Source organism: Lutjanus erythropterus, chromosome 13, assembly GCF_056507025.1.
Source record: "Lutjanus erythropterus isolate fLutEry1 chromosome 13, fLutEry1.hap2, whole genome shotgun sequence".
Classification (NCBI taxonomy): Eukaryota; Metazoa; Chordata; class Actinopteri; order Lutjaniformes; family Lutjanidae; genus Lutjanus; species Lutjanus erythropterus.
In genome coordinates, this window is record NC_139329.1 from 36599435 (window position 1) to 36613894 (window position 14460).

General features: G+C 37.4%; 1 protein-coding gene across 1 annotated transcript; it reads left to right on the top strand.

Moving 5' to 3' along the window:
* The first annotated feature begins 5538 nt into the window (after nucleotides 1-5538).
* Nucleotides 5539-14460, top strand: skic8 (SKI8 subunit of superkiller complex). The gene is made up of 11 exons (XM_084734892.1): nucleotides 5539-5647; nucleotides 7110-7163; nucleotides 7269-7296; nucleotides 8180-8285; nucleotides 8638-8810; nucleotides 10846-10994; nucleotides 11247-11340; nucleotides 12358-12451; nucleotides 12735-12827; nucleotides 12959-13037; nucleotides 14211-14460. Exons 2-11 carry the CDS (start codon nucleotides 7152-7154, stop codon nucleotides 14298-14300), a joined length of 918 nt encoding a protein of 305 aa, XP_084591018.1. The 5' UTR covers nucleotides 5539-5647; nucleotides 7110-7151; the 3' UTR covers nucleotides 14301-14460.

Genomic DNA, 14460 nt, shown 5'->3' on the forward strand with positions numbered 1-14460 from the left:
TTTCCCTCTGCTAGGCTTTGAACTTGTGCATCACCCAGTTAGATCCGCTAATTAGCAATGTAGTGTTGTTATAAAACTACAGTAGAGGTTCCTTTATGCAAGTGTTTCACCCTCAGACTGCCCCAGGTGAGCTGCATGATCACAAATTAAAGATTATGAATATTAATATGTGTTGCATATGTATGTTAGAAGAAGCAGATGAGGGCTGTGGGGCTGTCATGGCAGCAGCTGGATCAAAAGACACGGGACCGGAGAGGAAGGAGGGCTTTAGTCGATGGTCTTAATTCTTTAGGGAATATAAAGGCCCAAATAAGAACATAACAGAAGAATATGTGTAAACTGTAACAAAGTGAATCTGTGTTTTGCTGTAATCTAACAGTGTCTCTCTTTACAGCAGATCAAAATGTTAATAAATGCTAATAATCTAAGAAACTGATAAATGGATACATAGACATATTTTATCTTGTAACACTGACTAATAAAAAAAACTTGAGTTGTAACATTATTGCTCAGGATCATTAGAGATTTTCCAAAACCTTTTCCTTCCTGATTCTGTTACCTGTATTTCCAACATGAGTACATTAAAATATATATTATGTACATGATAATGTACAGGATGACAGGATTCAATCATCCTGAAGGGGTTTATTTTGCAATAATGGCCTCCACACGGTGCATTATTCGGCTTATTACACGGTTACTTACCAAAAAATATTTGGCACTGATTTCTGTTATGCAAAATATTATTTTAAAATGATTATTGCTCCTCCAGAGCAACAGGATCTAAACATTATAAGTTTACTTAGGAAGTGAAGTATACTTTAAGTTTTATTTAAATATACTTCAGAATACTAGGTCGTGTACTTTACTGTAATATAAACTGGGAACATATTTGGCTTTTTTTGGCTAAATCTTTGGTTAAGCTTTTCTTCTTCTTTTTTGGTGGCGTCTTTTGATCAATGAGAATTGTCCTTATCAAATAAATTATTAAAATAAGACAATGAGAATGGATATATTCTTAATATCTGTCAAGACAGTATTAGATTATCTAGATGTTTCATTACTTGTGGCTACTAAATGTTTGATCTTAACAACTGCAAAAGAAAAAAAAATCACAGCAGCCATAGTGATATGAAATAAAAGGTTAAACACAGGTGTTACCAATGATACTAATTAAGGTCACGTACCATTTAGTATTGCAGCACCCTGACTCTGAATGGAACACAGCCTTAATTGTTGGTAACACGCGTGTTTATTCCACTATTTCAGGTCAAAATGGCTGCTGTGGAAAAGGTCTGTTGTAGTTTTTACCTGACCTTCATCCCGGACTTGTTGAAAAACCGGTTGCCTCTTCTTCTGCACTTCTGTCTCTTTCTTTTCACCTTCACTGTCCTCGATTCATTTCCACGTCCACAGACGAACTAGAGAGAAAAGGAATATTATCAAAATGAGTTTGACAGGAAGCACCAGAGGAGCACAGTGTGTATGCTGAACATCAACCACAACAAAACACAACTGCTGACGGTCAAACATTTTACAACACACTCGTCTGAGTTCAAACATTTCACATTTTATTCTTTAAGTAGACTGTTGGATCAAAAATAGTTCCCAGAGAAAGGCTTTAAATGACTCAAAACCTCTTAGAAACGGACACTTCAGCTTAAAAGTTTCTAATTTTTTTTTTGGGATTAATCATTTTTATTTCCATTCACAGTCTGCCAAGACCCAAATCCCGTAATCAGGCCTGACTGATCATTTTAAAGCCAAAAGGAGGAAAATGATGATTGCATAAGGGGCTGACACTTTCTTTTAAAGACTTCTTACAGTTATATTCCATGTTTGTGTCACGCTGTGCTGAAAAGACAGAGCAGAGGCACAGATGCTTTTCTATATATCTAAAGAACGTTACAAATGTGAAATGTTAGTTTGATTTTGATTATGATTTAATTTTTCCACCAACCAGTGAATCTTTAGCTTTATTTGAGTACAAATCAACCAAATGTTTTCAACCAAAAAGAAGCATTTTGTTTTTGTCTTGAGGCAAAAATAGAAATTGTCTTCTTCACTCTGCAGGATGATTACAAAATTAGACAGACAGATGCTTGAATGTTTGCTGTTGTTCTGCTCTCAAAGCACTTCAGTTTGTCATATCAAAGATAATGACAGCAGAAGTCCTGCCCTCCTTTCGGCGTGCTGCAGCTGATGCCGTTGCATTAGGTTCATTACCCACCATTATTATTGCCCTGAAAATACGAATGAATCACTTGGCTGAAAATAGCAGCACTGATCGTTAGCGCCTGCAGGACCAACAAAAGCAGAACAACACAAGTGCCCCGAGAAGAAATGAAAGAGTCCAGTCGAGTCGCATGAAAAAGTACAACAACTGTACTGAAAATGTTAATATAACAGCCTTCAGTCAGTTTATTACAGGTTTGCATGCATGTCTGCAGTTCTACAGGTGGTTCATGTGTTCACTTTTAAAAAGAAGCTGTTTCAGTAACTGTAACAGATTACAGTTGCATTAATTGTTTAATTTAATTACATGTAACTTGTTGCTTGTTATCACTATGTTTGATTCCAGTGAGAAACCTGTTGTCTTCACTTACAGACTGTTTTTACAGAGACAGAGGACTGATGGAGAGCTGAACATTGTGATGTCACAGTGAAGTTGACATTTGACCTTTTGGTTATTAAATGTCATCACCTCATCATTTTATCCTTTAAGACATTTGTTTTGAGTTTTGACATGATTATCTCCACCAGGCATAAGCCTGAGGGGAATCATCTGATCGTTCGTGTGTGCACATGTGTCAGGCCTGGAACTCGTCCACAGATAATCTCAAATACCGCTGGACACATCAGCTGAAAGTTTTTTGTATGCCAACAGAAAACTTTTTTTTTTATTTTATGGCGGGATGCATTATGTTTTCAGGTCATCCCATTCTTGTGCTTGCAATATCTCAAGAATACCTTGAGGGAATTTCTCTAAATTTGGTACAGATATCCACTTGGACTCAAAGACAGACTTCTTAGGTTTTGGTGGTCAAAGGTCAAAAGAGAGTTCATGACAGCTGACTTCTCACTCTTCTTAATCAGGCTGCTAGAGTGATCAAGTGATCAAGTGATGCTTCAGTTTGAAATCTGGTTTCAGTTTGGGACAGAGGATGTGAGGGTCACGTTAACTTTGCAAATATCCTCTGGTTGCATCTGGAGGTTTTTCATACAAGGGCAGCAACTTAAAAACCAGCCAGCCTAATCAGTAACTGTTCATACACACGGGAAATATTAGCCATCAGGGCTTTCTGCCAGAAAGTGCTCTGCCGGATTGGCCTCTGTTTCCCCAAGCCATCTTTTCCTGAACCTAAATTTTTTGGTGCCTAAACTTTAACCAAGTAGTTTCATTGCCAAAAACTATCCACTGTGCAACAGAAAACAATAATATAATAATAAATAATGATTAAAAATCATCCATCACAACCTGCTCCCCGCATGTTTGTTGTTCCGCCTTCTGCCAGAAAGCCCTGAAGGCTAATTTCTCCCAGTACCTTTAAGCACCTGTTATAGATGCTTCCCAGTAGAAATGTTAATGAAGACTTTAATAAACAGATAAAAAAGGTCCTTACACCTGTTCATAGTTAATTTGTGGTTAGTTTTAGTGAGGTTTTGATCATTAATTGAATATTTGAATGTTGTGTATTAATTGCAAAAGTGCACTGGCATCATTACTGAGAACAATAAGAATGTATTGAACTTGAAGTCAATATTTTCATAGTCACAGGAGTCTTCACGGCAGTACCTGAGAGATTTATGTTGATTTATTCATCTATTGCAACTTTGAGTTTGTTTAAGAAAAACACATTTTTATTTAATTCAGTTTTTCATGAGTAGATCTACCAACCCTAAATACAGTCCATTCAGATTTTTATTAGGTTTAATGGAGGATTTTAGTATCCTGTGATGCCTTTACTGCCATTTTAAAGACTTCTACTCACCAACAAGAATAAATCTGTGGGCAAGTTGCTGAGTTTCTGAAGTAGAAATGATCATTACAGTAAAAGGGATTGGCGTATATGAGCATAAGTTCTCTGCTGCAGGATAACTGTGGCTAATACCAGAATAATTTTGGGCCTTTAAAAAAATCCAACCACTCTCTCTCTCTCTCTCTCTCTCTCTCTCTCTCTCTCTCTCTCCCTCTCTCTCTCACACACACACACACACACACACACACACACACACACACACACACACACACACACACACTGCTCTAAATAGGACATCTCTCATCTTGTTCAGGCTGTCAGGAGAGTCACACTCACATCGTCTCTCCATAACTCAACTGTCCATTTCAGCTTCACTTCAGGAGTTATTTAAAACACACCGGCTGTATTTACTTACCTCCACTTGCAAATATTCTCCTGAAACTTCATCTTGACTTTATCTTGTGTGGAGCTCCGACTGCTGCAGCAGCAACTGTCAAAATATAAGAATATTTTTCTGCTTACTCTTCAGACTCAGGTTTGCTTTTCTCTCTGCACCATATAGTGGTTTTATTTGAAGCCGTTATTATTGTAGTCGAGGGAGACAGGCAGGGAGCTCCTGGACGTCCTGAAGTCTCATCTAAACTCAAATACTGGGGATGTTTTGGCCTTCTGGACACCTCAAATCTGGCCTGACTGCCTAAATCAGCAATTCCAGAATCTCTGTCTTTACACACAAGATCAAAATACATTAACAAATAATCCCCAGATTTAAAAAAAGTCAAATAAAAAGCTAACTTGTCAAAGAAATAAATCAGACCTGCTTGTCTTCATGGTGGTGCAGCAGCACAAATGTTTTGGGGCTTAATTTCAGAAAAATTGTAAATGTATTATCTTTGCATACCTTCATCATCAAATGACAATTGAAACCTTTGGTAGAGAATGATTTTAGACAGCATATATGCTGAAATAACATTAAATTAGTCATATTACCAGCAGAAATTGGTTGTTTTCTGTAGAAAATACATAATTTCTGCTTAGCTTCACTGCCTGTTTGGTCAAGCATGTTTTTCAGACAGTAAAATCAATACTTAGGTTGCAATGATATCAATGTATCATATTATCAACAACAAATGATCACAGATTATTTAATTTATCTTGCAGCCAATGTCAGTTTTACTTACATTAGATTAGCTTCACTTCCTTTACCATAAAATACCAAATGCACCGTTAGATAGAGCATGAGTTCTTCTGTCAGAAAGCCCTGTTTTGGTAGGTTTAGGGGACAAAAATCATGAATTGAGATACAATAGCAAGATTTCTGCCAGAAAGGGATTTTTTCCTCACGTGTTGCTGCCAGTTGTTCTGTCGCCATGTTGGTTCTCCGTCAACCCCATCTAATAATTATAAACTGTTTTCAAACGTTTGTTAAATCAGTCCGTTTGTTGTTAATTAAAAAAACGAAGTTTTTTCACCTCTCGCTTCAGAAACTCCTTTTCTTCATTGTGCCGCTGGTGGCGGCAGTGCGCTTCATGTGTTACTCGTCACCTGTTAAGCATCAAACGAAGAAGACGGAAAACGGAAGTTACGACAAATGTTGTCATGGCGTCTCACATGTAAATCTACGTGCTTCAGAAATTGAATAAAACATCATATTAGGAAATTTGAAGGTAGGTATGCACGTAGTATATCGTGTTTTACATTAAAAATCTACAGTCGTTATAGTTTTTCTAGTAAAAATGGCGATCTGCCGATAATCTGCTCACTGTTTAAATAATGAAGTGCACTTTTGTTGCCAGCTGGCTGCAGCGCTAACCTGCTATGATAACCGCTGCTAGTCAGAGCTAAGCTAGCTCCTGTTAGCCATGGTGTTTTAGCAGCTCTTTAACCTGTGAAACTGCACAAATGTGTTGCTGTTAACCTTTATTTTCATTTATTATTTTTTTTCTGCTCTGATATTTAGTTTGACAGGTCTAGTTTAATCTCTTGTCTGTAGGCTGTGTGTGTTTGTTGGCAGCCAAACTAGCAGCAAGTTAGAAAGTATTGAGATTCTCTATTATGCATAAAATGAAAGTACTAGTTTTAATACCAAAACTCTGCATTAAAACTGTCATTTAGGTATAAGTATGCAAGTATAATCAGGAAAATGTATTTAAAGATAGTATAAGTAAAATGGCTTCTGTCACGGTTGCTGTTTATTTTATTGTTATTACTCATTCATTAATGTAAAACCAGGATTTTACTGTTGTAGTTGGTTGAAGTGGAGCTCATTTTATCTATTTTGTTTAGTGCTGTAACTAATGATTATTTTCTGTTTTGGGCTGGTCGATATATAAATATTATCTCAACATTTTAGGCTATACTGTCATATACAATATATACTCAATAAACACATTATCTCTAAAATAACACACACTGTAGTGCAAACATATGATGGTTTTATAGAATATAACGCGTTGTTGTAGGTTAAACTACCCAACAGGAAGTGCTGCATGATATGGACAAACTCTAATATCACAGTATTTTCAGATTACATCATTTTACTGTAATGCAGCCTTTAAAACCAGGGGAAACAACACTTGACTTACCATGATATAATGATACTTTAAAAGATAACTCTTCTCATGTCACAATATCAATACAATATTAACCATTTGCCTGGTCCTATTTTCCATATGGATTAATCAGATGATTATATTCTACATTAATTGATTGATTGGTAGTTTGTGAAAATTCATGAAATAATGATGAATGACATCAGAATTACACAGAACCCAAAGCGACACCTTCACAATGCTTTGTTTGTAGTTTATAACAAATCATTGTGTTTTCTAAGCTGTTCTCATGATTTTTATGCAAATATGTCATTTGTAAAGCAATTATAGCTGTCAAATAATTTCAGTGACATAAAAAGTATGATATTTCCCTCTGAAATGTAGTGGAGTAGAAGCGGAGAGTGGCATGAAAAGAAAATACTCAAGTAAGGTGCAAACTACTACAGTACTGCAGCACAGTACTTGAGTAAATGTCCTTAGTTATGTTCCACCACGGCAAAATAAGCCAGTTAATTTTAAAAAAAATTAAGATGTCCTGCACTGTCAGAACTTTAACACACTTTAATGTTGTTCTCAGGTTAAAATAATCTAACAGCTCTCTGACTCCCAGGACCAAAAGATGAGCACTCAAGTAAGCAACAAATTCAAATAGCTTCATATTTACACACAGCATTTTCTTACATTGATTTTTTTTTCAGGGTGAAAAAGTAACTGTGTGTTTGTGCTTTGATTTCAGTACAGCATTCTTTTCAAGCAAGAACACGGTGAGTAACGTTGTGGATAAACAGATCTCACTGTACAACTGTGACTTATTTTACTTTTAAATTAAATTTAAATTGAAATGAATTGACATTTATTGTGGTCTGATAGCAACAATAGAGACAATAAAGCAAGAAACTATATATAAAACAGAAAGGCATTTACTGAAATACCAGTTAAAAACAATACAACAAAGATTTCTGCAGTCTGAAACAGGTGCATGTGGAAGCAGGTTGTTATGGCGACTCTTAACAATACAGATCAAGAGCTTGTCTGGGTCCAGATCTTAGAATCCGCCCACTGAGAGTCTCTGAATGTCCAAATGGAGTGTAACAGATTGACAGTTCAGTCTGATTTCAGGCTAATCAAGAGCTAACGTCATGTGGAAAAAGATAATAATAACTGTTTGTTTTTTTCCATATGATTTGAGCTGTTTTAAAGTTGACAAAATCTCTTCATAGTTTTCTAATTTACTAAGTTGCAAAGATAATTTAAAAAAAGGCACGCACATCCCAATACCCAATGGGTGCTGGATCCAAAAATACCTGGCAGACCTGAAAAAAAGGAGGGATCCAGACACCAAAAAGACATTTTATTTACCGCTGAATGACATTTCCAGGAAAACTTAATAAGTTACCAGTGATTTTCCACAGAACCACGACAAGATTTCCATGTTTAGTTGAAACAAATGCGCTTGGAGTTGAGAACCACTGACAGGACACATGCTAATAAATTAGATTTGGGTATTTTGTGTGTTTTCAATGCATTTGTTGTCAATAACAAAAATAGTTTCCAGACTTTCCTATCAGCCCGGTTTGTTTCAGGTATGAAGCTGTGCTTGTACTCACACTATGATCAGAGTTTTAAACTGTGTTTGTTTCCTCTCAGCACACGATGACGCCATCTGGACGGCAGCGTGGGGTAAAAGTGAGGCGGACGGGACGGAAACTATTGTCACGGGTTCACTAGATGATATGGTGAAAGTGTGGAAATGGTGAGTGTTTATTTTTTAACATTTACATTCCCTGCTTTATGCTTGTGTTTGTGTTCTCTGCTTTTTTGTTTTTTCTATATTCACCTAATTTTAATTAATGATTTTTCTTAATCCTTTAAATGTGAGTTGTGAAACAAAAATGTGTTAATTTATGCAACCTCATCATGAAACATCATCACATCCATTTAGTATCATTCTAGAGCTTTTGATCACATCTGTTGATATTATAGACAGTTTGTCCAGTTTTCGTGGTATTGCAGAGCTCTTTATTCTGTGTCCACATTTGGCCTGAAACGCTGAGTTTATTTGACCCGACGTGACGGAATAATGTCATGCCGCGCTGCTCCTGCAGGTCAGACGAGAAACTGGAGCTGCAGTGGACTCTGGAGGGACACCAGCTGGGCGTGGTGTCAGTGGACATCAGTCACAACGGAGCGATCGCTGCCTCCAGCTCCCTCGACGCTCACATCCGTCTGTGGGACCTCGAGTCAGGAAAACAGATCAAGTCCATGGACGCCGGACCAGGTAGGACAGGGCCTCAGAGGATCGTTGATGTTGTTTATTGATTGATTTGTATTGGCCTATCATGGTGAGTAGAGAGATCATGCTTCCCTTTGTACTTTCGCTCACACCCTTTAACTTATCAAATGAATTATTGATTATATAAAACTGATCGCTGACTGAAACATTTTCATTTGTACTCAGCATGTATTTTTTAGTGTCTGTGTCTAGACGATGAATTGATTAGTTGATCAGCAGAAACATAATCAGCAACAGTTTTTTTGATAATTTATTTGAGTGCTTCAGAAAAAATCCAGAATGATTTAATGGTTTCAGTTTCTCATTGGTGAGAATTAATTAACTGCTGCTCTTAATGAATGCAAAAACTTTATTACCCACAAAGTGGAAATTTGCCTTCGGTTTCACTATAAAACAACAAAAATATGGTACGCAGTGTATACAACAATACATGTTCTCTGCACACACAACCATAAAAATACAACTCACAAAAACACATCACATTAATCTGTTGCAGCAAAGTCAGGAGCAACACACTGTGACAAATCATTTCTTTTAGATATTTCTAGATGCCATCGGCTTGAAAAACTCAACAGCAATGTTTCAATCCAGAAATCATGACCCGGATTCTCAAGATAATCCACAGACCGTGTTGTTAGCAGTTTCATGTAGGAACTATTTTCTTTCTAGTACAAAGAAAGTAGTTCCTACATAGAACAGCTCACAATGACGTCTGTGGATTTTCTTGAGTAACTGAGTCGTGTTTTCTGGAAAGAGAAACGGCTGTTGAGTTTTTCAAATGTTTTTTTTTTGTGCTTTGAGCGTCACAGGACTAATGCCATCAGGCACATTATATCTGAGAGAAGTAAATATCTCCAAAACTCTACAACTCACACCAAAACTATCTAGACAGATGAATAGCACCACAGATCAGAGGAAATATTTGTTGTTGTTTATTTATTTTGGGGGTGAACTGTCCCTTTAAGGTTTTGGGGGAAAAAATGATGACATCTTTAGAAAGTTGCCTTTTTGTGACTGTTTTCTGTCATTTTCTGAAAACATTTTTTCATTGGTTGATTTAGTTAGAAACTCATCTTCAGAATAATGAAAATAAAAACAATTTGTTGCAGCCCTGTTGTAGATTATTAGATTTTGTTGTTATGGATATCATTAATTATTCATGATTATAATTAATTTTTTTATAGGCATAGAAAATTGCTTTTGAGGTTCAAATAAATCTTCATCATCAGTAAAACGGTCATCACAATCAGCACACAATTAACAAAAATGAAGAATTTTATGATTTTATTTGTTCAAATTTTATGAGGACTGTAAGAAAACATCTGATGAAACAGTTGATTTGACCTTGTTAATGTCGTCTCACTGTGTTGAGTGTTGATTCAACGTTTTTTGTGATACAGTCTAACACTGGAATAAGGTCACTAAAAGGAAATTGTCACCCAGTTGTGTATTAAAACAAACCTTTGGGGGTGACAGCTTGTCTGTTCTGCTGCGCAGCGCAGCGAGCCTGTTTTATTTATTTTTTTACTCTCACCTTCCAGAAACCCCACACCCAGAAATGTGTGTGTTGAATCCGGCTGTACTTCATCTAAATGCCATGTCACCTTCCATTAGTGACAGTCTGTCTCACTTGGTGGTCGGTCTGGGTCACTGGATTATGACCCTTTTTTTCCCCCCTCTTTGCACAGACTGTGTTTTTGTGTATTTTGATTCTTCAGGAGTGAATTAACTGTAAAACCTTTGTTTTCTTTTTGTGGGTATATGTTGAAATATTTAGCTCATAGATACTGCAGAAAGTAGGCGTGGTGTTTAGTTAGGGTGCGGTCAGACGAGACACAGTGGTTGGCTGTTAGAAAGAACAGCAGGTCTAAACAAATTCTTCATTTTAAATAAATTCGGACCCAGTGACAGTTTACATTAATGAGGCTGCGTTTGCTGTAGATAATAATTTAACATTTCCTGTAAAAGAATCTGGCCGATGTGTTCAACCGTCCCTCCGTCTCTCTGTTCTCCTCTCTAGTCGACGCGTGGTCGGTCGCCTTCTCCCCAGACTCGAAGTACATCGCCACGGGAAGCCACCTCGGCAAGGTCAACATCTTCGGTGTGGAAAGCGGCAAGAAGGAATATTCTCTGGACACTCGAGGAAAATTCATCCTGAGTATAGCTTACGTAAGGAGCCATAAATTGTCCTTCCGGTTGCCGTCTCTGAGGGACGAGACCTCACTGTCTCAGCTTGAAAATAACTCATCTTAATTTGTGTTTCCTCTCCTTCACGCCAAGGTTTCCCTCTGTCTTAACTCTTTCTCTCCAGGTCTAAAGGTTGTTTTTTTAAAAGCTTTTAGAAGAAGCTGTAGCTCATCCAGTCTTTTGCCTTTATAATCAATAACTTCATTTGTTTTAAATTCTGTTTTTGCCACTCAGAGCCCTGATGGAAAATATCTGGCCAGCGGAGCGATCGATGGAATCATCAACATCTTTGACATCGCAACTGGAAAACTGCTCCACACGCTGGAAGGTGGGTTCATTTATTAATAATGATTATTATTTAGGTAAAGTATGAAGGACCTTGTGCTGCAATTAAGATACCACGTTTAAAACAGTGCGATATCTGTTGATTATAGTATTGAAAGTTCTGAAGAAATTTGGTTTGCAGTGTAGCAAAACCAGACAGTGTTAAAAAAAAAAGCAAAAATTGTATTTTGTGTTTCTTTCTTTTTCTTTTTGCCTTGGTAATGAAAGAGGTATCAAGTATTGTTTTTTGTGTTGTATAGAAGTTTAAAATTCTGGTATTCTGAGATTTCTAGTTGCAACCAGTGGTTGTTTTCATCAGCAGTTATCCTGCAAATGATTATTTTAATTAACTGATTAAGCATTTTGCCCATTAAATATGAGAAAATAATAAATTATGCCCACCACACCTTCTAAGAGGTCAAAGTGACGTCTTCAAAATGCTCGCCAGCTGAAAACTCAAAAACAATTAATTTAAAATGGTATAAAAAGAGAAAGCACACATTTTTCACATTTTGAAAAGCTGGAACAAGCACATTTATAGTCTAGAACTTAATATGTTTTCTTTAATAGACAAATCAGTTAATCTTTTTTTCCACATGAGATTAAGACTAAAGATATGAGGCCAAACATAATTTATTTGTTTTGAGTAATTTCTTTAAAAATCCTCCGATTTTAGCTTCTCAAATGTGAATATTTTCTGGTCCTTTATGACAGTAAACTGAATGTCTTTGGGTTGTGGACAAAACAAGACATTTGAAGACGTCACCTTCATCTTTGGGAAAGTCAATCAGCATTTTTTACCATTTTTCCAACAGTGAAAATAATCATTATTTGCAGCCTTAAAATTTTGCATACTTCAAATAAGTTCAGCAAATCAACATCTACATATTGACATGTAAACTATACATTAACAGTTTTAGTATTAAGGATGAAAAAGAGCTTTGAGTTTGTTGACTAAGGGTCCAGACAGCCATGTTGAACCCGCCTGCCTGCTGAGCGACTGTCCCTCCTCTCTCCTCAGGTCACGCCATGCCCATCAGATCTCTCACTTTCTCCCCCGACTCCCAGCTCCTGGTCACGGCCTCCGACGACGGCTACATCAAAATATACGACGTGTGAGTTCAGCTGGCGGCCTGTGGCGGCGGATTCTCCCGCCAGCCAGCTTTTGCTCTTTACATACGAGAGAACTTTATTCGTCACAAAGGACATTTTTGAGTCCGTACATAATAATGAAATAAGATGTAGACACACAGTGTTCCAGATCTTTATTTGATAGAATTCTGAACGACCGATTAATCCATCATCGATTAATCGTTGTCATCTCTAATAAACAGACGTGAACAGTTTAGAAGGAAAAGAAAGAAGCGTGTGTTTGCTCTAATAAATTTTGTTTTACAGGCAACATGCCAACCTGGCCGGCACCCTGAGTGGACATGGATCCTGGGTTCTGAACGTCGCCTTCTCTCCAGACGACACCCACTTTGTCTCGAGGTAAAATCAACCGACCGCTCGTCGGCCGGAGCGTTTTTCCAGACAAAGTTTCCAGGTCGCAGATTGAACCGAGCACCCTTGTTTCTAAGATGTCAAACGCTGTCTCTGTCTCTCTCCTCTGCCGCTCTCAGCTCGTCCGACAAGAGCGTGAAGGTTTGGGACGCCAGCTCCAGAGCGTGTATCAACACCTTCTTCGACCATCAGGACCAGGTGACTCAGATAACCTTGTATCTCCTCACTGAGTGTGTGATAATCAAATCCAAAGTGAGAAAATACATCAGCTGTAGGTGCTAATGTGTGAAATCGATACGGTCGGTGTCACAGAGCGGCCTCTCGCATGACGCCCCAGCTCGAGTAAAAACCAATAATCCCAGCTGTCATTAGATCTGTGGGTCGCAGTCAGACGCCTGTGGGGAGGCTGAGCTGTTCTCCAACAAAACCTCCGCCTGAAATATAACGGATCCTCCGAGACGAGATCAGAGGAAGTCGACTCTGCCTCGTTGTTTTGTTTGACTCGCTGTGAAAAGACTGAAAAACCAGTAAATCTGCAGGGACGTTCTGCAGCCAGCGAAGCTTCTCAGCTTTACTTTGTTCTTCTGGTCGGAACATTTTCACCCCTCATCTGCATCGACTCTCTGCATCGCTCAGTTTCTCTTCAATTCAAAAACGTTTTGTTGTGTTTTTGAGATATTTGTAAGAAGTTATGAAGAATAACATCCATGACCGCCTCGTTTTAATTAACTGGGTTGTGCTTTCACCACCTTGCACTTAATTTAATTTGAACTTTTGATGCAGCTGAGCAGTGACAGAATAACACCCTGTCATTTTAAATTTATTTTATTTGTTACACCTTGTTTAAAAACATATAATATATTTTAATGTCCCATCACTGTGGAGGAATAATATAATAAAATACAATTGTTAAAATAATTTCTAAAGAATTGTATCAATTAAAAAATAATGAAGTAATTAAATAAATACATTTATAAAATGTAATAAATCATTTTATTAATCAGATAATTTAAATCATTTAATCATGTTTCAAAATAATAATTATAAGCATTATTTATTTGTATGTAATGTCACTTATTTTTCCTTATTATGCTTTTGCTTTTCCCAGTTTTATTCTTTTATTTATTCCTCTTTATATTTCCACAGTTATTTTCTTGTTCTTTTACAGATTTATTTTTTTTTATGGATCTCCTGTGACTCCACCATCTTTCTTGTTATGTGGGGCTTTTTATGTTTCCGTTTCAACCTGATTCTTCGTTTTTGATTTGAGGAAGTGTCGTGATGTCAGACGGCTCCAGGACCGTCGATCTTCCCTCGTCTGTTTGTCATGTCATGTAGTCACCATTTTTTTTCTGTCCCCGTTGTCTTCAGGTGTGGAGCGTAAAGTACAACAGCACCGGCTCAAAGATCATCTCGGCTGGAGACGACCGCGCCATCCACATCTACGACTGTCCCATGTGATGGACGAGACGAGGAGACGTCCAGAGCTGTTTACTCAGATCATGCAGTTGAAGTTGGTAATCTGGGGGAGGGAGGGTGCGGGAGACGAGCTGTAAATCTAATGGATTTTTTTTTTTTTTTTGCACTGGCCGAGTACGGTCAAATAAAAGGGTTGCTTTTG